The sequence below is a fragment of the Oryx dammah genome, unplaced genomic scaffold (genome assembly GCF_014754425.2).
Source record: "Oryx dammah isolate SB20612 unplaced genomic scaffold, SCBI_Odam_1.1 HiC_scaffold_2, whole genome shotgun sequence".
Classification (NCBI taxonomy): Eukaryota; Metazoa; Chordata; class Mammalia; order Artiodactyla; family Bovidae; genus Oryx; species Oryx dammah.
This window is the reverse complement of record NW_024070186.1, coordinates 157,524,241-157,545,995: the sequence shown is the minus strand read 5'-3', so window position 1 is coordinate 157,545,995 and position 21,755 is coordinate 157,524,241. Positions and strand designations below refer to the sequence as shown.

The 21,755-nt window shown below is 65.2% G+C and overlaps 4 protein-coding genes across 8 annotated transcripts in view; 2 read left to right on the top strand and 2 right to left on the bottom strand.

Annotated features, from left to right (window-relative positions):
* The window catches only part of AXIN1 (axin 1), a 37,800-nt gene extending 32,369 nt beyond the window's left edge, over positions 1-5,431 (top strand). For 3 of the 5 annotated variants that reach the window (XM_040229340.1, XM_040229321.1, XM_040229330.1), the window contains exons 8-11: positions 813-1,058; positions 2,413-2,520; positions 3,957-4,124; positions 4,725-5,431. In XM_040229340.1, the coding sequence (XP_040085274.1) occupies positions 813-1,058; positions 2,413-2,520; positions 3,957-4,124; positions 4,725-4,851 (649 nt within the window). In that variant the 3' untranslated portion in view covers positions 4,852-5,431. The remainder of the gene's footprint in view (positions 1-812; positions 1,059-2,412; positions 2,521-3,956; positions 4,125-4,724) is intronic. The other 2 variants (XM_040229356.1, XM_040229349.1) reach the window with 1 other exon arrangement.
* Positions 5,432-5,753: 322 nt separating this feature from the next.
* PDIA2 (protein disulfide isomerase family A member 2) lies at positions 5,754-8,835 on the bottom strand. Its single transcript, XM_040229297.1, has 11 exons — positions 8,584-8,835; positions 7,795-8,001; positions 7,579-7,712; positions 7,368-7,505; positions 7,178-7,294; positions 6,975-7,100; positions 6,709-6,906; positions 6,506-6,626; positions 6,250-6,431; positions 6,026-6,136; positions 5,754-5,906 (listed from the first exon to the last, which is right to left on the bottom strand). The coding sequence occupies exons 1-11, from the start codon at positions 8,807-8,809 to the stop codon at positions 5,835-5,837; spliced, it is 1,632 nt and encodes a 543-aa protein (XP_040085231.1). The 5' UTR covers positions 8,810-8,835; the 3' UTR covers positions 5,754-5,834.
* Positions 8,836-8,965: 130 nt separating this feature from the next.
* On the bottom strand, positions 8,966-11,420 carry ARHGDIG (Rho GDP dissociation inhibitor gamma). Its single transcript, XM_040229310.1, has 6 exons — positions 11,285-11,420; positions 10,045-10,224; positions 9,891-9,974; positions 9,582-9,658; positions 9,438-9,501; positions 8,966-9,353 (listed from the first exon to the last, which is right to left on the bottom strand). The coding sequence occupies exons 1-6, from the start codon at positions 11,355-11,357 to the stop codon at positions 9,154-9,156; spliced, it is 678 nt and encodes a 225-aa protein (XP_040085244.1). The 5' UTR covers positions 11,358-11,420; the 3' UTR covers positions 8,966-9,153.
* A 2,299-nt stretch (positions 11,421-13,719) lies between these two features.
* Positions 13,720-21,382, top strand: RGS11 (regulator of G protein signaling 11). Its single transcript, XM_040229284.1, has 17 exons — positions 13,720-13,787; positions 14,162-14,258; positions 14,333-14,383; positions 14,488-14,594; positions 15,172-15,223; positions 15,337-15,395; positions 15,555-15,631; positions 15,748-15,829; positions 16,911-16,979; positions 17,785-17,814; positions 17,889-17,950; positions 18,058-18,171; positions 18,246-18,361; positions 18,453-18,540; positions 18,619-18,757; positions 20,599-20,681; positions 20,755-21,382. The coding sequence occupies exons 1-17, from the start codon at positions 13,725-13,727 to the stop codon at positions 20,861-20,863; spliced, it is 1,398 nt and encodes a 465-aa protein (XP_040085218.1). The 5' UTR covers positions 13,720-13,724; the 3' UTR covers positions 20,864-21,382.
* Positions 21,383-21,755: the final 373 nt, after the last annotated feature.

Here is a 21,755-nt window from a genome sequence, read left to right as displayed (position 1 = left end):
TGGGTCCTAGGAGGAGTCCACCTCCCCATGGGGCAGGTCACATCACACTGGTGCTGAGTCAGCCCTCTCCCCCGGGGTGCCATTCCTGGGATTCCGTCATTTTGCTCCTGGGGACACGCCCCCCCCTTCTGAAGCCTCTAGTCCAGCTGAGAGAGGCAGTGTTTTCACTCGAATTCCATGCAGTGGTTGAGTGATGGCAGGTCACGCAGATGTAGAAGGTTCTTGGTGTCTGATGGCGGGGAAGGTGGCATCACGTGGAGGAAAGGCAGGAAACAGCACGTGATCAGGATTATGCCAACCATGCCAGGTGTTTTCAGTGGGGAAGGAAATACACTGAACGTACTGAGTGGCTATTGCTAAATAATATTTATTTTTTTCTTAGAATTTCATGAACATTTCAAGTTTTTCACAAAAAGAAAACTTACTTATTTATATTTTTAAAGGAATGATAAAAGTTAAGCTTTGGTTTGTTTGGCTGCCCTGGGTCTTGTTTGGGGCATGTGAGAGCAAGTTCTCTGACTCGGGATCAAACCCAGGCCCCCTGCACTGGGGGCTGGGAGTCTTAGCCATCCGACCTCCAGGAAGTCCCAAGAACACTTATTCTAATATCAAAATACTTTTCAGAAACAAAAAACCTTTATGTAAAAGAAGTCTTCGTGGGGAAACATTAAGAAAATGTCCACATAGGGAATGATTTACATTTCAGAAAGCGATGAGCACGGCGCAGAGCAGGTCTCCAGAAAGGCTGTGCATCAGGAGTGGGGGGTGTGCAGGGCCTGGGCGCGGCTCACCTGCTTCTCTTGCCCCCGAAGGTCGTCCGGGGCTAAGAAGCAACAGGCCCACGAGAGCTCCAGGCCCCTGTCCATTGAGCGCCCTGGGGCCGTGCACCCCTGGGTCAGCGCCCAGCTCCGGAGTTCGGTGCAGCCGTCGCATCTCTTCATTCAAGACCCCACGATGCCGCCCAACCCCGCCCCCAACCCCCTGACACAGCTGGAGGAGGCACGCCGGCGCCTGGAGGAGGAGGAGAAGAGGGCCAGCAAGGCGCCCTCGAAGCAGAGGTGCGTGGTCCTCACAGCATCCGTCCAGGGCGGGAGCCCTTCTGCGCCTCGGCTGGCCTGTGGCTGCACTCAGGGTGCCGGCTGAGGCCCACTGCGTCCGCGAAGGGGCCTGATTGTTCCCAGCCAGGCGGGGGAGCCCTGGTGTCTCACTCTCAGTGCTGAGAGCCCAGCCCCACGGCCCTCCTCATGGCGCCCTGCATGGCTGTCAGGGCCGGTGCAGCCCTTCGTGGGGCAGGTCATCCCTCCACACTGGACCCTGGCAGTGGGGCCTTTGCGGTCACTTTCCCGGGTGTGCCAGCCACTCGGGACTCCAAGGTGGTCTGGGCTCTGAGGGCCTGGAGACGGGAGTGTGGTTGCCAGATGGCGGCACCGTCCCGGGTGTTACTAGTCCCCGTGTCCAATCTTCAGTCAGCTGGGCTCCTGGGGCCGGGCCTCGCTGCAGAGTCCGTGCTGCTCTGGGAAAGCCAGCGCCTGGGTGCAGACCTGCTCCAGCCTGCCGCCCCGCAGGAGGCCCACGCGTGCCCCTGGTCACTGACGGTGACCCTGCTTACAGCAGCCGTGTCACACACTGAGGTCTTGCTGGTCTGCGTGGCCCGGGGAGAGGGTGGTGCCCGAGGCCTGGCGGGCTGGCTGGTCCATGAGCTGGAGGGTGGAGGGCAGCAGCAGGGCTGCCTGGGAGGGTACTGCGACAAGCAGGTCCATCCTGCCATGCCTGCCCCTGCAGGGTTCCCTGCTTGTGATCTTGTGTCCTTGGTCTGCTCTTTGTGCCAGCACCCACAGGCCCTGCCCAGTGGCAGGTCCTGTCTGGCCGTGACACAGCTGAGCCACAGGGGCGGCTCGGGCGCTCCACACTGGTCGGTCCAGCACGTGTGCGCCTTTTGTAGACAGCAGAGACCCCAGAGCAGAGGTCCGCTGGGCCCTCCTCTTGGGGTGACCCCACCCAAGGCAGTCAAAATAGAAGTCACGTCAGGGCCGCGGAGCATTGCAGCCGAGGTGGATGGCCCTGGGATGGGAGCAGTGGGCGGTGAGCCCTGTTCAGCTGGCAGTGACTGAGCTGCAGGGCCAGGTCGGGGCCTGCTCCCCTCTGGAGGCTAAGGCTCCTCTGAGTGCATGGAGCAGCAGGCACCTGCGGGTTTCAGGAGCCCGAGGTCTGCCTGGTGAAGACCTGGTGGGTGGAAGCGCCGGTGTCCCGCCTGCTCTGATGGAGCCCTGACCTCCAGCTCCACAACCTCGAGGGCCTGCTGTCCTGCCAGCCATGCGCAGCGGGCGCCTCCCCTTTGCTGCGGAGCGAGGCTGAGCTGAGCGCTGCTGGAGGCCCGGTCCGGGCGGCGGCTCACTGCGCGTTGTTCCCTAGGTATGTGCAGGAGGTCATCCAGCGGGGGCGCTGCTGTGTCAGGCCAGCGTGCACGCCCGTGCTGAGCGCCGTGCCGGCGGTGTCCGACCTGGAGCTCTCCGAGACAGAGTACGTGCGCCCCCCTGGGTCCTCCCAGTGCCGGCCGGCCCGCGACGGGAGCTTGGGCGCCGTGCCTGAGGAGCTGGGCTACTAGTGTGTCTGAGAGGAGCCCTGCCGTCCACATGGGGACAGCGAGCAACGGACCCGAGAGGGGTCTGTGCGTCCCACACAAGGCCTCACGCCCCGCACGAGGCCTCGGCCCTCGCTGCAGTGACCTGCCTGGTGTGATGGGCTCTGGGCTGCGGCCCTGACTTCCTTGGGCACTGCTGAACAAAGCGCAGGCCCTGGGCGCCGTGTGCACAGCGAGCCAGCTCTGGGCAGTATGGGAGCGCGTGGTCCATGCCCGTGCACACTGGCCGGGCTGGGCGTCCAGGGCCTGAGGGCCGTATGTGGACAGCGCGGGCCACCTTGTCCCTGAGCAGAAAGAGGGGCCCCCACTCAGCCCTTGCCGGCCGACCCCCCAGTCCGTCCCAGGCCGAGGGCCCTGCTCTGAGCCTTCCTGTTGCTACTCTTTGTGGGGGGTGCTTTTGTGTAGAGAATGGACCCCCTGGGAATCCCAGACAGCTCCTGGGTTGGGCCAGGCCTGAGGTCACAGGACTGAAGGAAGGGAAGCAGGCGTCAGAAGGCTGGCTCAAGCTGGGGGCGGCCGTTCAGCTGAGGTGACCGCCTGCTATGTGACCAGGAGCATCGGTGTGAGGGGTCCCTACGGAGAGAAGAGCCTGCTATGACTCGGGGCCTTCCTGACGCAGCACTGGCTGCCCATCTGGCCAGAGCCAAGGGCTGCGCCTGGGCTCACTGGGCAGCCGGGGTGGTCATTGGACGGGACTCAAGAGGGCACAGGCGCCGCCCGTCGAGAGGAAACCCCTCGCTGCCCGTGCAGGAGGTGCCGCGGGCCTCGGTCCTTTCTGGAGAAGGGGCCGGCTACTGCCTCTGGTCTTGCGAGCAGCTCTCTGCTGTGAGGCGAGTCCATTTCCGGGTCCAGCAGTTCTGCTGTCCAATCCCCGGCCTTGGGGTGTTTCTGAAGGTGGCTTCACAGGGACATGGGCCGAGCCACCCAGCCTGCTATCGCAGAGCCAGGGGCCGGCCATCTTGAGCCACCCAGCAGAGGCGCCTACCGTGGGGTCCTCCTGAGAAGCCTGCTCACCCGTTTCACGTGGTCTGGGTGGTGGTTCCGCCCCCACAGTGAGACCAAGGCCTCGAAGTGGGTGGCGGCAGCGGCAGACGGCTGGCTGTGTCTGCGTCTCTGTCTGGGCTGGCACAGAGTGGAAGTGTGCAGGGCGAGCCCCCAGGGGTGGGCGTGGCTGGGGCCAGGTGGGCAGCGGGGCCTGTGGACGCACGGCGTTTCCAAGTGAGGTGCAGCCCACCCTGCAGGCTCTGCCCTGTCATCATCTGGGGCGCCTGGTAGGGCCCCAGCCCCAGCGATCACAATGCTTCTCGGCCCTCAGGACGAAATCACAGAGGAAGGCGGGCGGTGGGAGTGCCCAGCCATGCGACAGCATCGTCGTGGCCTACTACTTCTGCGGAGAGCCCATCCCCTACCGGACCCTGGTGCGGGGCCGCGCAGTCACCCTGGGCCAGTTCAAGGAGCTGCTGACCAAGAAGGGCAACTACAGGTGAGAGGCTGGGGGGCCTTGCAGCACAGAGCCGTGTGCTCCCCTCCTGTTGAGTCCCACCCCCGTCTGCCTGGCCGTGGGCTGCTGGCGTGCACCCTACAACAGGTGAGGCGTGTGTGGCTTCAGCTCAGGGACCAGCTCCTGCAGGCCGACCAGGGCACCCATGCTGGTGCAGCCTGAGCCGGCCTTGTGTTGGCTTCCTGACCAGGTGTTTTTATGGGACTGCAGAAGCCAGGCCCCCACTGCAGGTCCGCCCTGGAGGCCGCTAGGGGCACTGCAGAACACGCTGGGGCCGGTGGGGTCTGGTCTCGGGCCAGTCCACGGAGGGCCTGCTTGCATGCTTTCCTCCGTCCACCGAGTGGCCGGGAAACCCCGCTGGGGGCTGCAGGGCCGAGTGCGCGCAGTGCCAGTGGAGGGAAAGGGAACCCTGAGCCCACCCACCTCTCCCTGCAGAGGCTAGGGCAGGGACCTGCAGGCGTCTGGCACCAGCGCTCAGGCACCAGGGCCTCAGCCACCAGCTCGCGGGCCTGCAGGAGGTGCTGGGGGGCGGCCACCCGGCTGCCTGGCCCCGCCGCCCTCAGTGCCTCCTCCCGACCACAGGTTCTACTTCAAGAAAGTGAGCGACGAGTTCGAGTGTGGCGTGGTGTTCGAGGAGGTGCGTGAGGACACGGCCGTACTGCCCGTCTTCGAGGAGAAGGTCATCGGCAAAGTGGAGAAGGTGGACTGACCGGCGGCCTGGCCGCTGCGCCCCCCGGGCACCACGAGGGCCCGTGCCGCACTGGCCGCTTGCGCGTGTGCAGTGGGCGCAGCTGCTGGCGGGGCAGTGTGCCTGTCCAGGCAGCCCACCCGGCCCCTATGTGTCCAGGAGGGCAGGAGTCCGCCGGGGCCCCTGCTCCCAGAGATGCGCACTAGCCTGCACCCTTGGGGAGCCCGCCATGGGGCCACCTGGAGACCCTGCCCAGCGACCCTGTGCTGCTAAGCAGACGCCCCTGGCGTTTGCCCGCTGTGACCTGCCCCAGAGCCAGGGTGCAGGGGCTCCGGGGCCTCTGTCCATTTTCCATGTCACCGAGTGCCTTCAACCAGCTTGTCTCTGGCCTGCCACTGTGTGGGCCCGGCGCCGAGCACCGAGGCCCGAGCCGGCTCAGCGGGTCCTGGCCGCCCTCCCCAGGGCCCCTGTAAATATGTACATTTCTCAGGCCCGCACCAGCGGGGGGCTGCCCTGAGCCCGTTTTTCATGCGCTGACTTGTACAATTATCTTTTCAAAGGTACTTGGATAATAATGAAATAAAACCATTTTTGAACCTTCCCCGGCCGTGGACTGCACTGACATGGTTGCTGGGCTCCCAGCATATGTGCCCTGCCTCTCAAGCAGCATTCAAGGTCGGGCCCAGCCTCGTGGGGCATGGGGTGGGGGGGCACGGAGCCATGCTGGCAGCTTTCGGGAGAGGTCAGGGCCAACACAGCAGCAGTGCTATGGGCCTCCTTCCTGCCCCAGTGAGGCTGCAGACCCAGGCTGGACCTAGGCGCCCATCAGGAGGGCTGGGCCCCACCCAGGATGTAGAGACCCTGGGGGCTGAAATGGGGCCCAAACCAAGACGAGAGCTGCCCTTCTTAGGAACCACACACAGTCCAGGACCAGAGCTCTTTATTCACACGGCTGCTCTCACGGCCCCGGACATGGCTCCTGGGTGGGTGCTGACGGCGGGCAGCTATAGCTCGTCCCTTGGCTCCGTGGTGTTTCCTGGCTTCTCGTCCTTGGGTTCTGTGGTATTTTCTGGCTTCTGGCAAGGGTCACAGAGACCCAGCTGGAGGCCACACCCTCCGCCCAGCCTCGCCCACGCCCTCCCGCTACCCTCCAGAGGACTGGCCCGAGGCTTGGAGGCTGGGGACAGATACCCACCGGGAAGGTGGCTCCAGGCACCTCCGCAGGCTCCTCTGTGGGCAGCTCACCCCCGCTGTCCAGAAATTTGGAGAAGGTCTCCAAGTCCCTGGCGCCTTTGTAGTCAATCACCTGAGGAGGGACATGGTCTGGGGACCCCGCCTCCTGGACCCAAGGCTGATCCTCTGAGGCCATGCCCACCTCCAACCGAGGGTGGAAGCACCCAGACCGAGCCCAGGCCACACCTTCCGACCGGGCCCTGCTGGGAAGTACTTGAGGGTGGGGAAACCGTGCACAGGGAAGGCCTCCAGCTCGTTGGCTGTGGCGTCCAGCTCGGCGATGACGATGTCCTCGTGGTCCCTGTACTTCTCGGCCAGCTCCTCCCAGGCCAGGGCCATCTCCTTGCAGTGGGCGCACCACGGGGCATCTAGGACGGGACACGTCAGCATAGGCAGCAGGGCCCCCGCCACCTGCTGCCCGCCACCCGCCACAGCCACTCACAGAACTTGATAAACACGTTCTTGGTCTCATCAAAAGCCACTTGCTCAAAATTCTTGCCCACGAGGGTCTTGACTGGCCGTTGGTCCCAGTCTGGGGGGAGCTCCTGGCTCAAGCGATAGGGCTAGGGGAACAGGGCCAGGGGTTTCACCGAGGGTCTCTCCCGGTAGCTGCTGCTCCCACCCTATGGGCAGCCCACCACTGACCTTGATCCCTCCACCCAGGACTGCGCGGCAGAAGTCTGTGATGGCGGCAGCGGTGACCGGTGCCCCATGCTCCAGTGCGTACTTCTTGGTGGTCTCGATGTTGATGAAGCGCAGGGTGGGGGCCTCCTGGGCCTTGAGGCCAAAGTACTGGAGCACGTGGTCATTGTCGGCGCCCACATCCACCACCACGAACAGCACCTGCCGGCAGGGAGTCCACGTGGGCTCCCCGCAGAGCAACCACCCCAGCCCCTAGGCCCAGCCAGTACCTGTCCCCGGAAATGGGGAGCCGCCTCCCGGAAGCCTGCCAGCAGCTCCCGGTGGGCATCCAGTGTCTGGTTGACGAACAGCAGCAGGTGGTTAAGGATCCTGGCCGCAAAGATCTTAGAGGATGTCTGCAGGGGCAGGTGGAGCTCGTGGAGGCCCCCACGGCCACCACCCACTGCCCGCACCTGCCCGGCAGCCTGCTCACCTCACTGCTGTACTCTGTGACCAGGTGCATGCTGTGCGTGAGCAGGAAGCGAGACAGGTCCCCCTGGTCCAGGCCCAGCTCCTTGTCCACCGGGAAGTCCGCCCGCCCTTCGTCATACTGGACAACGCCGGGTGGGTCAATGGGAACCAGTGCCCCCACCCCGGCTCCTCCCTGAGCCCACCTGACCCACCTTCTTAAAGAGGACCACCGTGTCCTTGGTGAGGCCGAACTTCTGAAAGAGCTGCGGCCGGTCGGTGAGGCCAAAGGTCATATCCAGAGCATCCTGGGCCAGGCCCAGGAAGGTAGCCACGTCCCTGTCCTGCAGGTCCTGAGGGGCCCGGGCCTGTGAGGCTGCCGGGCCCTCACCCTGCTCCCAGGCCCAGCCCCAGCCCTCAGCGCACCTGGAAGAAGCCGACGACCACCACATCCCGGGCGTCCATGAGTGCGCGAGCGTCTTCCTCGTCCTCCAGCCGCCTGGCGCTGGGCCCCACCCGCCGCCGCAGCCACTCTGCGATGCCCTCGGCCTCCCGGGGGCCTGCAGAGACTCCCCTCAGCTGAGGCCCAGCCTCTGCCGCCCGCCCACCCCCTCGCCTGCCCTCTCCTCGCCTGCCCCGCACCAGTGTACTCCTCCGGGTGTGTGCGGTTCCCGTCTCGGAAGAACTTGAGCGTGGGGTATTCTGTCACCGCAAACTCCTCGGCCAGCTCTGGCTCCGCGGGCCCATCCACCTTGGCCAGCGTGACTCTGGCTGACTCTGCTGCCAGCAGGGCGGCCGCCTTCCTGTACTCAGGGGCCAAGGCCCTGCAGTGCCCACACCACGGGGCATCTGGAGGACAGACCCATGAGCGCGCAGGCCTTCACCACCCCCGCCACAGCCCCTGCTCCGGCCCGGCCAGAGCCGGACAACCTCGGGGCCAGCTCCACTCTTGAGATCCAGCAGGGAGCAACACGTCCAGTCCACACCCGCCTCGTCAGGGGCCTACCTGAGCCTCGGCCACACAGAGCCCGAGCACCAGAGGCCAGACTCCTTGAGGGCCCCCGCGTGGGACTGCAGTGGCCAGCACTGTCCCCAGAGTGGGTTTGGGACGAATCTTCCGTGGCCACCCCTGCGGCCAGCTCCCGCCGTCTGCCTGTGGAGGCCTACCGGCTGGGAGTGGCTCCTGCCTGTGAATGGGCTGTACAACCCCAGATGGACACGTGCAAGCCTGAGTGCTGGCTGGCCCTTCACGGAAGAGCCTGGGGGACACTGACTGGTTCTCCCCTGCACCTGTGCCTCCCCACCGTGAGTCTGGACCCCAGGCCCAGCTCTGCCCCAGGGCTCTGACGGAGCCCCAGGAGCACAGCGAAGGTGGAGCAGAGCACCTGGGCGGTCCCTGCGGGTCCCCAGCCACGCCGGCCCGGCACTCACAGAATTCCACCAGCAGGGCTGGGTGCTCCTGCAAGGCCTGGCCCAGGGTCTGCTGGCTCAGCACCAAGACCCTATCCTCCTCCGGGGGCTCCTCCTCGGAGGGCTTCTCCTCAGGGGGCTTCTCCTCTGGGGGCTCCTCCAAGGGACCCCCAGGCCCCAGCCCCTGTTCGCACAGGCCTGAGGCCCCGAGTAGCAGCACCAGCACCGGCAGGAGCTGGCCATCCATGGTGGTGTGGGGGCCCTTGGGGCGGGGGCAGATAAGGGGGCGGGGGGCCAAGCAGCGGCCGCCACGTGGCACCCGGGCCTGGTCGCAGGAGAGATAAGGCCGGGAGCGCCCCCCCGCCCGCCGCCCAGGGAGGGGAGGCAGACAGGCGACACCAAGGGCACCGAGACAGAGCGACGTTTAATAGGACTGTTCAGGGCACAGTGCCAGGCCTGGGGGGGGGGCATCCCAGTACAGGACAGGGGGTGGGGTTCTGGTCACTGAGGGGCTGGGGAACACTCAGGGGTCCCTTGCAGCAGCTGACAGAAGCGGGGAGGCCAGTGGGAAGAGGCCCCGTGGCGGGGTGCTCAGCGCTCCCAGTCCTGGCAGATGTGGAGGCCCCACTCCCAGGACATGTGGGCGGTCCTGTCGTCATCGGTGAAGAAGGACGTGACCACGTAGGCGCCCCGCACCAGAGCGCCTCGGGGCGCCTCCTCCACCGGAGTCACGAACTCATACTCCTGGGCGCTCGGGCCGTAACTGCCCACCATGTAGACGGCTTTGTCCACTGCAGGGGAACAAGGGCACTGGGGGCTGCCCTCTGCCCCCCACAAAGCCCCCCCCACCGCTGCCCCTTGCACCCCGCCCTCACCTCGCAGGCCGTGGCGGTAGGTGTGATGCAGACACTTCAGTCCACTGACGATCTCCTTGTTGACCTGAGGGACAGAAAGTGTTAACGGGAACTTCTGGGGCTGGGCCTGGGGCTGGCTGGTGTCCCTCATGACTGCTCCCTCACCTTGAAGGTAATCTTCACTTTGTAATCAACACCCTCCTTCAGGACAAACACCTGGTTTTTCAGCGCAGCCAACTCCCCTGTTAGGCAAAGTGCAACTAAGCATGAACTCCTGTGAGGATGAGACCCTGAGCCCGGAGCCCCCACTGGGGGCCTGTGTCTGTGGGCTCTGCAGTCTGAGGACTTGGAATTGGGTCCTAAGAGGTCCATGACGATGAGCCCAGGTCTCTACCCCAAAGATCAGTTGCAGGGGAGGTTACCTGTGAGGTCTCTGCCTGGGGCTCAGTGTCGCGCCAGGCATCTGGGAGTTACCTGTGAGGTCCATGACGATGGGCCCCGGGGCCTGCTCAGATAGCAGTGTCAGCCTGGTCACCTGAACGTTGGGCAGGCTTGGATCTGAAGAGAAACCGGGAGTCTACAGGTGCCCCTACCCCGCCCTCCCCCCAGGCCCAGGGAGCAGGCATACCCATGGCGGGCGGCACAGGCCCCAGCAGGGCCCGTTTGTACTTGACCAGGCTCTCGTCATCTGGATCCAGCTGCTGGATCTCCAGGATGCTCTTCTTCCCCGGGGCCCGGTACTCGGGCACGGCCTCGTCCAGCACCTCTTCCGGTGGCAGCTGCCCCCCTTCTTTGTCGGTCAGGAGGACTGGGGTTTGGGGAGGCCGTGTGAGCAGCTGCTGCCAGCTGACCCTGGCCTTTGCTAGAGTCTGCCATATGGCCAGCTGGGCCTCCCACCGCCCAAAGGAGGAGACTGAAGAGGCAGCCGGTGAGGGCTCTGGGAGCGGGGTGCGCAGGAAGACGCAGACCAGCACCCACACCCAGCCTCTTCAGCAAGGGCCTGGCTAGTGCAGGAGGCTCCCAGAGACGAGGCAAGGGACCCCTGGAGGCACCAGCCGCCTTCCCCTGGCCCGACCCTTCGTGCAGAGCCCCTCCCTGACTCTGAGAGCAAAGGTGAGGAGAGGGAAGGGCCCAGATGGGGAGCAGCCCCGGGGTCCGGGGTCCACACTGCAGAGCGGTGACCACTGATATCTCTGGAGCAGAGGCTGCTCCCCGACGCCCCGCAGGGCCCTTGGCCCCGTTCCCACAGCGCTCTGGGACAGCTCTGGGTCCCCGCCACACTGCCCGGAACTAGCTTCCCTGAATGCCTCCCCACGGCGCGGGGGGTTCCCCCACACGATGCCCCATATGATATTTGGTTTTTGCCAAACCCCTCTGCTTATGTTCTGAGGCCACCGCCCCAGGTGCCTCCAGACCCCATTAGCTGAGCTCCGTCCCCAGGCCTTAATGGGGGTCACTCCCAGTCCTTCGCACAGTCCTGGGAGCCGGCTCCCATGGTGCCCTGGGGCCAGGTCTCTGAGTCCCTGCCCACTGCGCCCAGGTCTCCGCGGGCTTCTCACCCTCCCCAAGGGGCGCGAGCCCCACCCAAGGGAGAGCGGACCTCAGGGGCAGGTTCCCGCGGGGAGAGGGGCCCCCTGCGGCCCTGGCTTCACAAGCAGACCCGCCCCCTCTTCGCCCCTTGCCCCATGACTGTCTAGCCTGGGAGAAGCCCCCACCCTCGCCAGAGCGCGGCGGGGGTACCGCGCCGCAAGGTTCCCACCAGCGCCCCCAAAGTTTCCGCGGGAGAGAAGCGGGTCCGCCCTGGGCTGAGCGCCCCCGCCCAGAGCCCCCCGCCCACGTGGCCGCCCTGGCCCCAGCCGGCCGCTCACCTCGGGCGCACAGCGCCAGCCGGAGCAGTTCCAGCAGCTGCGCCCCCAGCTCGCACGCGTCCAGGCCCAGCATGGTGGCCCGCGGCCCGGCTCCGCCGCCGAGCCGCCGAGGAGCCGCCGCCCGCCCCGCCGCCGCCCGGCTCGGCGCTCAGCCCCGGCGCGACTGCGGTGAGCTCATCCCGGCCGGGAGCGCCCCCCGCGCCCAGCGCCGCGCCCGCGCCGCGCGCCCCCAGCCGCTCCGCGGACCCCGCGCAGCCCCGCAGAGACGCGCGTGTCGCCCGCTCGGCGCCGGCACCTGGTCGTCCCCGCTGCGGGCGCAACCAGACCCCGCACGGCCGCCGCGGACCCAGACGCACACGGCCGCGGTCACGGTCCCAGCCTTCCGCCCCGCCTGCACCCGGCTCTGGCCATCAGGGCGGCCCCACGCGCGCGGCGCCGCGGGGAGTCTGGGGAGTCTCCGGGGAAGCCCTCTGGGCGGGGCGGTTGGGGCCTGGGGCGCCGAGGGGAGCAGGTGCGTCCCCCAGACAAGTCCCCAGGCTCTTGTTACCTGACGGCAGCGCAGGCCGCACCTGGGGGCCCCCCTCCTCCTACACCCTCTGGAGCTTCAGTCTGGGCAGAGGGGACCCCTGGAGTGTGCCCAGCCTTGGGGGGCGGGGGAGCTGCGCACCGCAGAGGTTCACCAGCGTCAGCTCAGACGGGCCAGCGTCCACACACAGGGCCGGGGTCCCCCACACAGTGAGGCATTCCGCCACGATGGGAGTGTTTATTGACTGGGCTGTGCCAGGGCAGCTTGGGTGGAGGGGCCTTTGTATGCTCTGTGCTCCTGAAGCCTCTGTCCTTAGTGGGGGCAGAAAAGAGACTGATTCAAAACAGGATGGGGAGGTGGAGAGCTGAGAGAGGTCACAAGGGCTCTCTGGTCTCGATGCCTAAACGCTTGTGGCAGGCAGATTGGGGTCAGCGGGGCGAGGGCTGGGTGAGCTGGACGGCAGGCTGGGGCCCTGTAGGTCAGCTTGTGAGGGGCAGAACACCAGCTGGAGTCCCCCTGCTTCCTTACACCGCTTAGTCCCCACCCTGGTTTCTGAGGACACCCGAGGCTCAGATCTGCCCTTGCCCAAAGGAGCCTCTATCTTCGGAGGAGGCCAGCAGGCTGTGGTGCTGGGGGCACGTGGGCTGGGTGTCCCCCCTGGAGCCCACCTGCCCACAATCTCTCCGAGGCAGGATCTCCTCAGCCCCTCGAGCGTCACATCCCACCCACCTCCTCCACTGCGGGGGCCCAGGAGGCCACTCTCCCCAGACCGAGGACAGCTCTGGCCTCTGGTGGCTTTCAACCTCTCTGGAAGAGGACAGCTAGGTAGGCCTGTGGTCAGCCTGACCCGACCTGTGTGGGTGGGGCTGGGTGGGTGGGTTTCACTGGGATCTAGGGGAGAATGATGCCTGGAGGGGTAGGAGCCCCCTCCAGGCCCCTCCCCAGCTCATCCTGGACCTGGTTTCGCTGGCAGTGGAAATGGATTCAGATCTCCATGACTGAGGCTTCTGGCCAAAGGCCAATGCCAACATCCTGCCCCACCCCCCAGCACCTAAAAAACAGAAATAGACCTGTCTGCACACTTTAGAAAGGCCCCAACAAAGGGATGTGGGCAGCCAAGATGCTGGAGGAGGGAGAGAAATAGCCAAGCTGGGCCCTCAGCCCAGAGAATGCCCACGAATCTCCGGGAGCAGGTGCTGAGATCTCTCTGCAGTAAAGCCCCATCCCACAGTCTCCCACAGCCTCAGGGTAACCTGGGTGGGGTCTCTGCTCCCCAAAGGCCCCCTCAGGCCCCTGTGCAGCTGAGGGGACTGGTGCTGCCTGCAGTCTTCCCCAAGCCTCCAGGACCCCCACCCCTACACAGCAGTGTCCCCCCAACCCGGGAGCACCGCGGGGTTCTGGCACAGGTTCACAACTGCAGGGACACTCGCTGCAGGCTGTTCGATCCCTCACCCAGACCCCACAGTCCCCGCACGGCTGACCTCCGGGCACCCAGCAGGTATGGAGGAGGGGTCACAGCAGTCCCCCACCTAGGCCGCCTTCCCCCGCGTCTCCTCTCCCGACGCTCCTCTCCCGAGATGTTCCCCTCCCAGAGTCCTCTCCTGTGTCTGCGCCCAAGCCTTTCCCCGAGTCCTCGCCCATCTCTGAGCCTCCTCCCAGCTGAGCCCGGTTCACTCATCCCCTATGTAGTCTGGGTGGGGCCAAGCCCCCCTCGAAGCGCCAGGCACGTCCCCACGGACATCGGTTTCTCGTGTCGTGAGGGGAGCCTGTCGTGAGGCGGATGCTCTGAGGCCCGCGCGCCCCGCAGCCCCAGACCTCGAGGCCGCTGCGGGCGAATACGCGGGCGGGGCGGGGAGGCGGCTGGAGCGGGGCGGGGCGCGCGGACACCCTCGCCGCGCCCGGCCTGCCTTTGCTATGGCCGCCGGCTCCGCGCCCCTTGGCGGGCACCCCTGCGTGCAGAGGCCGCATCTGAGCAAGGTGGGTGCCGGGGTCCCGGCCGCCCCCCCGATTTCCTGGCTCGCGAGGCCGGGAGGGGCCGGAGAGCAGTGAATGCGGGTGCGCGCGAGTGTGGCCGCTACGCGAGCGCGCGAGTGTGGCCGCTGGTCAGGGGCGATGGCCCTGGGCGAGTGGGGTGAGGCGACGGAGACCCTGGGGCTGGGGTCGCCCCTCGCCCGCGCCCCACCACCCCCGCGGCCCCGCGCCTCCGCGCTCCGCCGCCGCCTGAAATCGCACCATCAGTGCGCGTTAATCTCCGGGCACACTGATCCGGCGCGTCCCGGCCGGTTCCTGGGAATCGGGATCTGGGGGTGGGGTAGGCCGGCCGCCGTAGCCCCTCAACCTCCTCCGCGCAGATGGAGCGGATGGTCGTGACCATGCAGGACCCCGACCAGGGCGTGAGGATGCGGAGCCAGCGCCTGCTCGTCACCATCATCCCGCACGCGGTGAACGGTGAGGCCGCTGCGGGCGGGGGCGGGGGAGGGTGCCCGCCGAGGCCTCGGCTCACCCCGGCGTCTGCCACGCAGGCAGCGACATCGTGGAGTGGCTGATCCAGAAGTACTCCATCGCGGAGGACGGTAAGGAGTCGCCGGTGTTCTTCCTGCGCCCCACGCGGCCCTGGGGCCGGGGCCAAGCCCGGTGGCTCCTCCCGCCCCTGATAATTCACCGCCTGGCTTCCCAGAGGCCCTGCATCTGGGCAGCCTCCTCGTGCAGCATGGCTACCTCTACCCGCTGCGCGACCCCCGCCGCCTCGAGCTCCGGCCGGACGAGACGCCCTATAGATTCCAGGTCAGCCTGGACTGGGAGCAGGTGGGGCGCCCCCGTGGCTGCACCCCCCACACCCACGTCGGGGACTCCAGGGAGGGGCGGGGCTGTGGGTGGAGCAGGACTGCAGGCCTGGTGGTCCGCTGGCCACTCCCCGAAAGGCCTGGACTGGAAGTGTCCCCATGACAGAAAGGCCAGGTCAAGAGGAGGAACATTAAGCAGGGCCCCCTAAGGGGTAGTCCCTGCAAAGGACCCCGCCAGCTCACCTGGGTCCTGAGCAACGCCCCCCACCCTCAGGGCCCTGAAGAAAGCAGCGCCGAATCTCAGTGTGTGTCCTCAGTCATGATGGGGCTCCCCTCCTGGCCACACCAGGGACCCCGGCAGGGCCTGCCCTCAGTCCCAGACCCCAGCACTGCCACTGCGTCAGGGTCCTGGGCAGGAGTCAGGGAATGGCAGGTGGTCAGCTGAGCCTGGGGATAGTCGACAGATGCCCCCCAGCCAGCCCAGTTTCTTCCCAAGGGAGCTGAGAGGGTGGGGACAAACTCTCGGGGTGGGGAAGGCCCAGAAAGTCCCAAAAACCTTTGTTCCTGCCCCTTGACAGACGCCCTATTTCTGGACGAGCACCCTGTGGCCAGCCGCCGAGCTGGACTATGGTGAGTGAGGAGGGGTGGGCCAGCCCGGGTGAAGCCTCGGTCTGGTGGCCTCGGGTGTGAGGCTGCAGGGGAGGGAGCCGACGCTCCACTGTAGCCCGTGCCTGCCCTTCCAGCCATCTACCTGGCCAAGAAGAACATCCGAAAGCAGGGCGCCCTGGTGGACCACGAGAAGGTGGGCATCCTTCCCTTCGCAGGCTGAACCCGGCCTGGAGATGCCAGTCCCCACTTGAGGCCCTGGAGCACATGGGGTGACTCAAGGGGAGGTGGGCGTCTGCGCCCCAGAGCTGGGCGCAGGAGGGAGGGTCCCACTGGAGACCTTGACCCTGCCCAGGAGCACTACCACCAGCTGCACAGGAAGATCAACCACGCGTGGGACCTGGTGCTGATGCAAGCCCGGGAGCAGCTGCGGTGAGGCCTTCCGGCTCACCCCGCCCCCTCCCGCACGGGACTGTCCAGGCCTTGGCCTGAGGGTGGGGCTGCTGGCGTGGACGTGGTGTCCCTCCATCTTCGTCCACCCCCACCAGGGCAGCTAAGCAGCGCAGGAAGGGGGACAGGCTGGTCATCGCGTGCCAGGAGCAGACGTATTGGCTGGTGAACAGGCCCCCGGTGAGCCCCTGGGGGGAGGTTCTTGCACAGCCATGGGGTCCTGCCCAGTGTACTGCCTCACGTGCTCACTGAGCAGGACCTCCTTTCTGACCCCTGGGAAGGACATGCTTTTAGGGGTTCTGTTGGTTGATAGGAAGTTCTCTTTCTGTGACGTCACAACCCAGAGGTCACAAAGCCAGGCCTGAGCTGCCCCTGCCCGAAGACCAGGGCCCACCTGCTTCTCTCTGGGTCTAGGGAATCTGATGGAGGACAACACTGCCCTGGGGGGGTGAGGGGAGCACCCGAGGCCCTTGGGGGGAGGGGCGAGTGGGTGCACCTTAGGCCCTTGGGGGTAGGGGTGGGTTCACCTGAAGGCTCTGGGGGGCAAGTGGGAGCCAGGCTTCGCTGCAGTGTGAGGGGCTGAGGTTGCAGGCCAGAGGCTCCTGAGGTGCTGGCCTGGGGCCTGCAAGGTGGGTTGAGGCCCCTCTGGAGAGCCCGGCGGCCATCTGCTATGCGGGCAGTGCCAGCCGACCACAGCAGGTGCGCTGGGGGACGTCCCTGCGAGAGCAGGCACCGGGGGCCTGATGACTCCATCAGGTGTGGCTGGCGTCTCCGGGAAGATGACCCCTAACCCTCCACCTGGGGGTCCTGGACTCAGGGCAGGGAGGTGGAGCGGGCAGGTGTGGCCGAGGCCGAGCAGCGGGCTGAGGGCCACGAGGGCGCCTGGGCTGAGAGCAGGGAGGGCAGCCGCCACCTCCCATGGGGTGGGTGTGCATGGTGGCGGGGCGGCAGGACCCCGCGGGCTCAGCAGGGCCGCCCGGGGTTCCCGTCTGAGCAGCCCAGAGCCTGGGGTGAGCTTGGCCCAGGCAAGGAAGGATGAGAGGCCTGGGGCAGATCGTGAGCTTCACTGGAGGAGCTGGGTCAGGGCTGGAGAGGAGACGGGGTGGGCTGGGCGGGCAGATAGGAGACGGGGCCCAGGCTCCTCTGAGCACGTTTCCTCGGTGGGGGTGACACGGTCGGAGCTTCAGTGTCAGGGGTCAGGGGTCAGGAGGGTCTCTGTAGTCCACCCGAGCTGTGCCCCCACTTCCTCTTGTCTCTGCAGCCGGGGGCCCCCAGTGTGCTGGAGCAGGGGCCAGGACGGGGCCTCTGCACGGCCAGGCGAGAGCCGATGGTGAGGGCCCTGCGGGCTTGCCCCCGCCCCCCACCCTGCCCCGAGTGCCCCCACCTCCCCCGCCCCCTCACCGCAGGGGGCCTACTGTGGACTGCCCACCCATCTGTCAGTCAGCCGGTCCTGGCGTCCTGGCACTCGGTCACTTCGGCTGCTCTGCTCCTTGCCTTGCTGCCCCTACCCAGCCCCCTGCTAACTTGTTCTCTCTTGCCTCCCACCTGCTGCCCTGGGTGCAAGTGAGTACAGTGGGCCCCATGGTTGGGGGGCTTCCCCCAGCCAGGGCAGCATCAGAGTCTGCAGGGCCTTGGGGGGGATGGGCAGGGATAGGGGCCCAAGGGATCCAGGCAGAAAGAACCACGCTCTCCAGAGCGTGACTGGCCCAGGACACACGTCTGAACTTGGTCGCTGTTGAGTCCTCAGTCAGATCCCATAACACCCACAACTGGGCAGGTTCTTCTGGTCTTCCCAACTTAAGAATCATGCTTTGTGGTCACGGTTTTATCACTTCCATTAAAGTCAGCTGAGAGGGAAGGTCGGCATCACAGGTGTCCTGGGGGTGCCATGTCTCTCCCCTCCCTGTGGTATGTTTAAGCAGGAAGTAGTGATGGTTGAGGAACCTCAGGCAGCTCTGAGCATCCAAGGGCTTGGTCAACACCCCGGAACCTCCAGACTTGGGGCCCCAGGGAGCTTCCTGAAAAGTCAGACCCTGCAATAGAGGCAGGGAATCTGAGGGGCAGGGCAGGGCAGGGGTGGGACATCAGGCCCCAGAGGGGCCTGCATTCTAACTGCAGCCCACTGGCCCTTGCAGACCAAGACCGTGGATTTCTACAGGCGGGAGGTAGGTGGGGGAAGGAGAGGGCGGGGGGCTGGCAGCTCCCAGGCCTGGCCCCCCTCACAGGCCTCCTGTCCTAGGTCGAGTGCTTACACAGGGCGCTGGGCCGAGCCCGGGTGAAGTCCTCCACCTGCCTCGAGGCGTGAGTGGGATAGGGATGGCGGCTGGCACCCCAAGCCCAGACACTTCCCCCTGCTCCCTGGTCCCCACAGTCCCTCTGTAGCAGCCCTGGCACCACCCCACCCCCAGGTACCTGAAGTTTAGCAGCCAGCATGGGCCACATGACCCCATCATGTCGGGGTGCCTGCCCAGCAACCCCTGGGTCACAGACGACGATGCCTACTGGGCCATGAACGCACCCAGGTGAGCAGGTGGGCCAGGGGTGCAGGCGGGCCCACCCCATTCCTCACGCTTTTGACACGCCCGCCCTCCACCAGCGCAGCCGTACCCACCAGGCTGCGCGTGGAGCAGTGGGCCTTCAGCTTCCGAGAGCTCCTGGAAGACCCTGTGGGACGGGCCCACTTCATGGACTTTCTTGGGAAAGAGTTCAGTGGTGAGAAGCCCCCACCATGCTGCCTGCTCGAGCCCCGACCTCAGGTGCCCGGCAGCCCGTGGTGGGCCTGACTTGGTGCCTGGACCCCCAGCCGAGAACCTCAGCTTCTGGGAGGCCTGTGAGGAGCTGCGCCACGGAGGCCAGGCCCGGGTCCCCGCCCTAGTGGATGCGGTGTACCAGTGAGTGCCGCGGGCTGGGGTGGTGGCCGTGGGCAGCCCTGCGGGCCTGATCCGCCAGGCTCCCTGCGCCCCATGCAGGCAGTTCCTGGCCCCCGGCGCTGCCCGCTGGGTCAACATCGACAGCCGGACGATGGAGCAGACGCTGGCGGGCCTGACCCAGCCCCACCGCCACGTGCTAGACGACGCCCAGCGGCACATCTACCTGCTAATGAAGAAGGTGGGTGTCCCCACCCCCCGGGAGCTGGGGTCAGACTGCAGCCCAGGCCTGTCCAGACTCACCGCCCCTCCTGCCCACTGCCCTCCTTGACTTGAAAGCCATTTCCAGACTCTCTATCTGTAGGAAGTTCCCTTAAAGGACATGCCCACCTCTAATTCCTTTCAATGTGGCCATAGAGGCCAGCATCACTTCCCAAACACCAACGGTATTCTTTATTTACCTTTTTTGTATATTTTTTTAAATTTTATTTATTTGGCTGCTCTGGGTCTTAGTTGTAGCATGTGGGATCTAGCTCCCTGACCAGGGATCGAACCTGGGCCCCCTGCACTGGGAGCTCAGAGTCTTAGCCACTGGACCACCAGGGAAGTCCCCCTTTTTTGTATTTTTAAAATATTTTTTATTTTTATTTATTTATTTGACTGCACCGGGTCTTAGCTACAGCAAGCAGCGTCTCCAGTTGTGGCACATGGGATCTTAAATGTATTTGTATTTTTCACTGTGCTGGGTCTTTATTGCTGCTGCACAGGTGGCGGCTGCGTTTCTCTGCTCAGGAGGGACGCAGGGCCAGCCATCTCTTCTCATGGCAAAGCCCCACCTCGACAGCTCCACCCAGGCCCGCGGTCTCACACACCGCTGCCTCCTCTCTGTGCATTGCTGGCCCAGCGGTGCCGATCGTAGAGGAGAGACAGGACGGAGAGATAGACTTGGTTCCTCCTCTACCACTTTTCAGAATAGGCAGTTGGAGCCCTGCTATCTGCTGAGGGCAGTTGGTGATGTCGGGATGTTTTTATTGCCATTGTCCGTTCACATTTTCACTGTATGGGATGGGTTTTGGCCCCCTCATCTCACGGGAGGTGCAGAAACCCCCTCTCGGCTGGCTGCTCTCGAGTCCTGTGATGTGTCTGAAACCTGTGGCGCTTCCTTCCTTTCTACGAGGCCATCCTGCCCCAAAGCCAGCAGTTCCCCCGAGGCCTCGGCCTTCCCCCTGTAGTGGCGTTTGGAAGCCTTGACCTGCAAACCAGACTGGTCTGTAGCGTCAGGGGTAGTCATGGTTACCAGGCCTTACAGGGGACAGAATCAGGGTGTGTTTTAAATAAAACACCAGGAGTTCGTACTGAAGCTTCTAATTTGGAATCACGATTATAACGTTCCCTTAACCTCTTTCTCCTCACTCACCTTCTGAAAATCTGGGTTCTCAGTGGTACTGTTATAATCACTCAACTTTTCCTCTAGATTCAATTCACTCAGTAGCTGAACCGAGGATCATGGCACTACCACTCAAAGTCACTGAAAGTCGTTTACTGCTTTTTTTCTTGGTCCTTTGGCTGCAGCCCCTCGGATGCTTGGTTACATGTAGTGAGGGTGATGTCACCCACTTGACGCCCAGCTTCACCTGTCCCCGCTTCACTTTCAATGTTTGTTAAATCTCTTGTTTATTTTATAATCACGTGAAACATCCGCCCTGCTTCAGAATGTAACCTACAAAGCAAAGTACCTTCCACTGAATCTTGTTAATATCCCTGTTCCTCCACCTGAAGTTAACAATATAAATGTGTATTTATTTTTCTTTTTAAAACATCAGCAGCTGGGTTCATAGGTTCCTGTCCCTTTTTACTGAATCCTGTCATCCTGGCCCACGCCTTCACCCTCTCTCTGCGGGTCCTAGAGAACCAGGGACAACGGGTCCCTGTCGCCGGAGGTTCCTGCCCCGATGGGGGCCAGTCTCCCTGAGTCTGAGCTGGTCTGGGGGCGCCCTGTCTCAGGCCTGGCCCCAGGTGAGCCCGGCCGTGCTGGTTGAGCAGGAGGAGGAAGGGCTCAGGGCGAGATGCTGTCTCTCACAGGACTCCTACCCGCGCTTCTTGAAGTCAGACTTGTACAGAGACCTGCTGGCGGAGGCTGTGGTGCCCCCGGAGACCAAGCGGCGGTGAGCCAGGCGGTGCCCGGGGCGACGGGCGGGGGGTCGGTGGCCAAGCTCTCAGGCCCCTTCTCGCCCGTAGGTTGTTCCCGTTCACGCGGAAGCCACGGCACTCCAGCCCCAGCCCTGCTCTCCGTCCTGCCTCGGCCTCTGGGGAGCCCATGGGTGGGGATGGTGATGGGGAGACCTAGGGGGCCCTGGGGGAGGGGGCACCATCTGGCCCTCATCAGCTGCTTTTACCCGGGGCCCTGGCAGCTGCTGAGACCCAGCACGCAGGCGATCCTGCAGGCCCTGAGCATCCCGCCTTGCAGCAGCTCCTGTTCCCTTGTCACACCCTCCCTGGGGGGCTGATTCCCAGGGCAGGGGTGCCCTGCGCTGAGAGGAGATGGCAGATCCCGGGGTCCTGTGCTGGTGCCCACCCGGCCAGAGACTCGGGCGCAGTCAGGTGGTCGCCAGCAGGGGGCGCCAGCCTGCAGGGGACCTGCCCTCCCGCTGGGCCGTGGCCTCCCCGCCTCCATGGAGACACAGAGACAGCTCCAGCATCACTGCTCCTCTGACAGCCAGGCCTGGTTCATGGCCAGGGGGGCAGAGCTTTCGGAGAAAGACACCCGGGCTCCTTGGAGGGGCAGCACCACCGCCCTCAGGGCAGCCCACACCCTCCTGCCTCTGGCACAGAAATAAAGGCCTCCGGGCCCTCCCTCTGAGCCCTCGCTGCTGTGGTCCCAGTGGTGGTGGGTGTGCGTGTGGGGTGGAGGCTGCGATTGCTGGTGAGGAAGTGAGCAGTGGGCAGTTTGGGTGTCAGAGGCTGTGGGTTCAGGGTCCCGTATGCGGAGTCCATAGGCCTTGGGCAGAGCTCAGGCTGCAGACTTGGGGTTTGGGCTTCGGGGGGAGACCCGGAGAGAATCTTGTGCTCTGGCGGCACACGGATGCCAGAGTTCTCCGGGGGGCCGGGTGGTACTGAACCCAGGTCTCCAGGACCAGCTGTGCCTGAAGGCACCCGTGTGGGTAGCATAATACCGGCCACAGCCCCCCGGGAGTAGAGTGGCCACCGGCACAGCAGCTTCACTCACAGGCCCGGGTGCA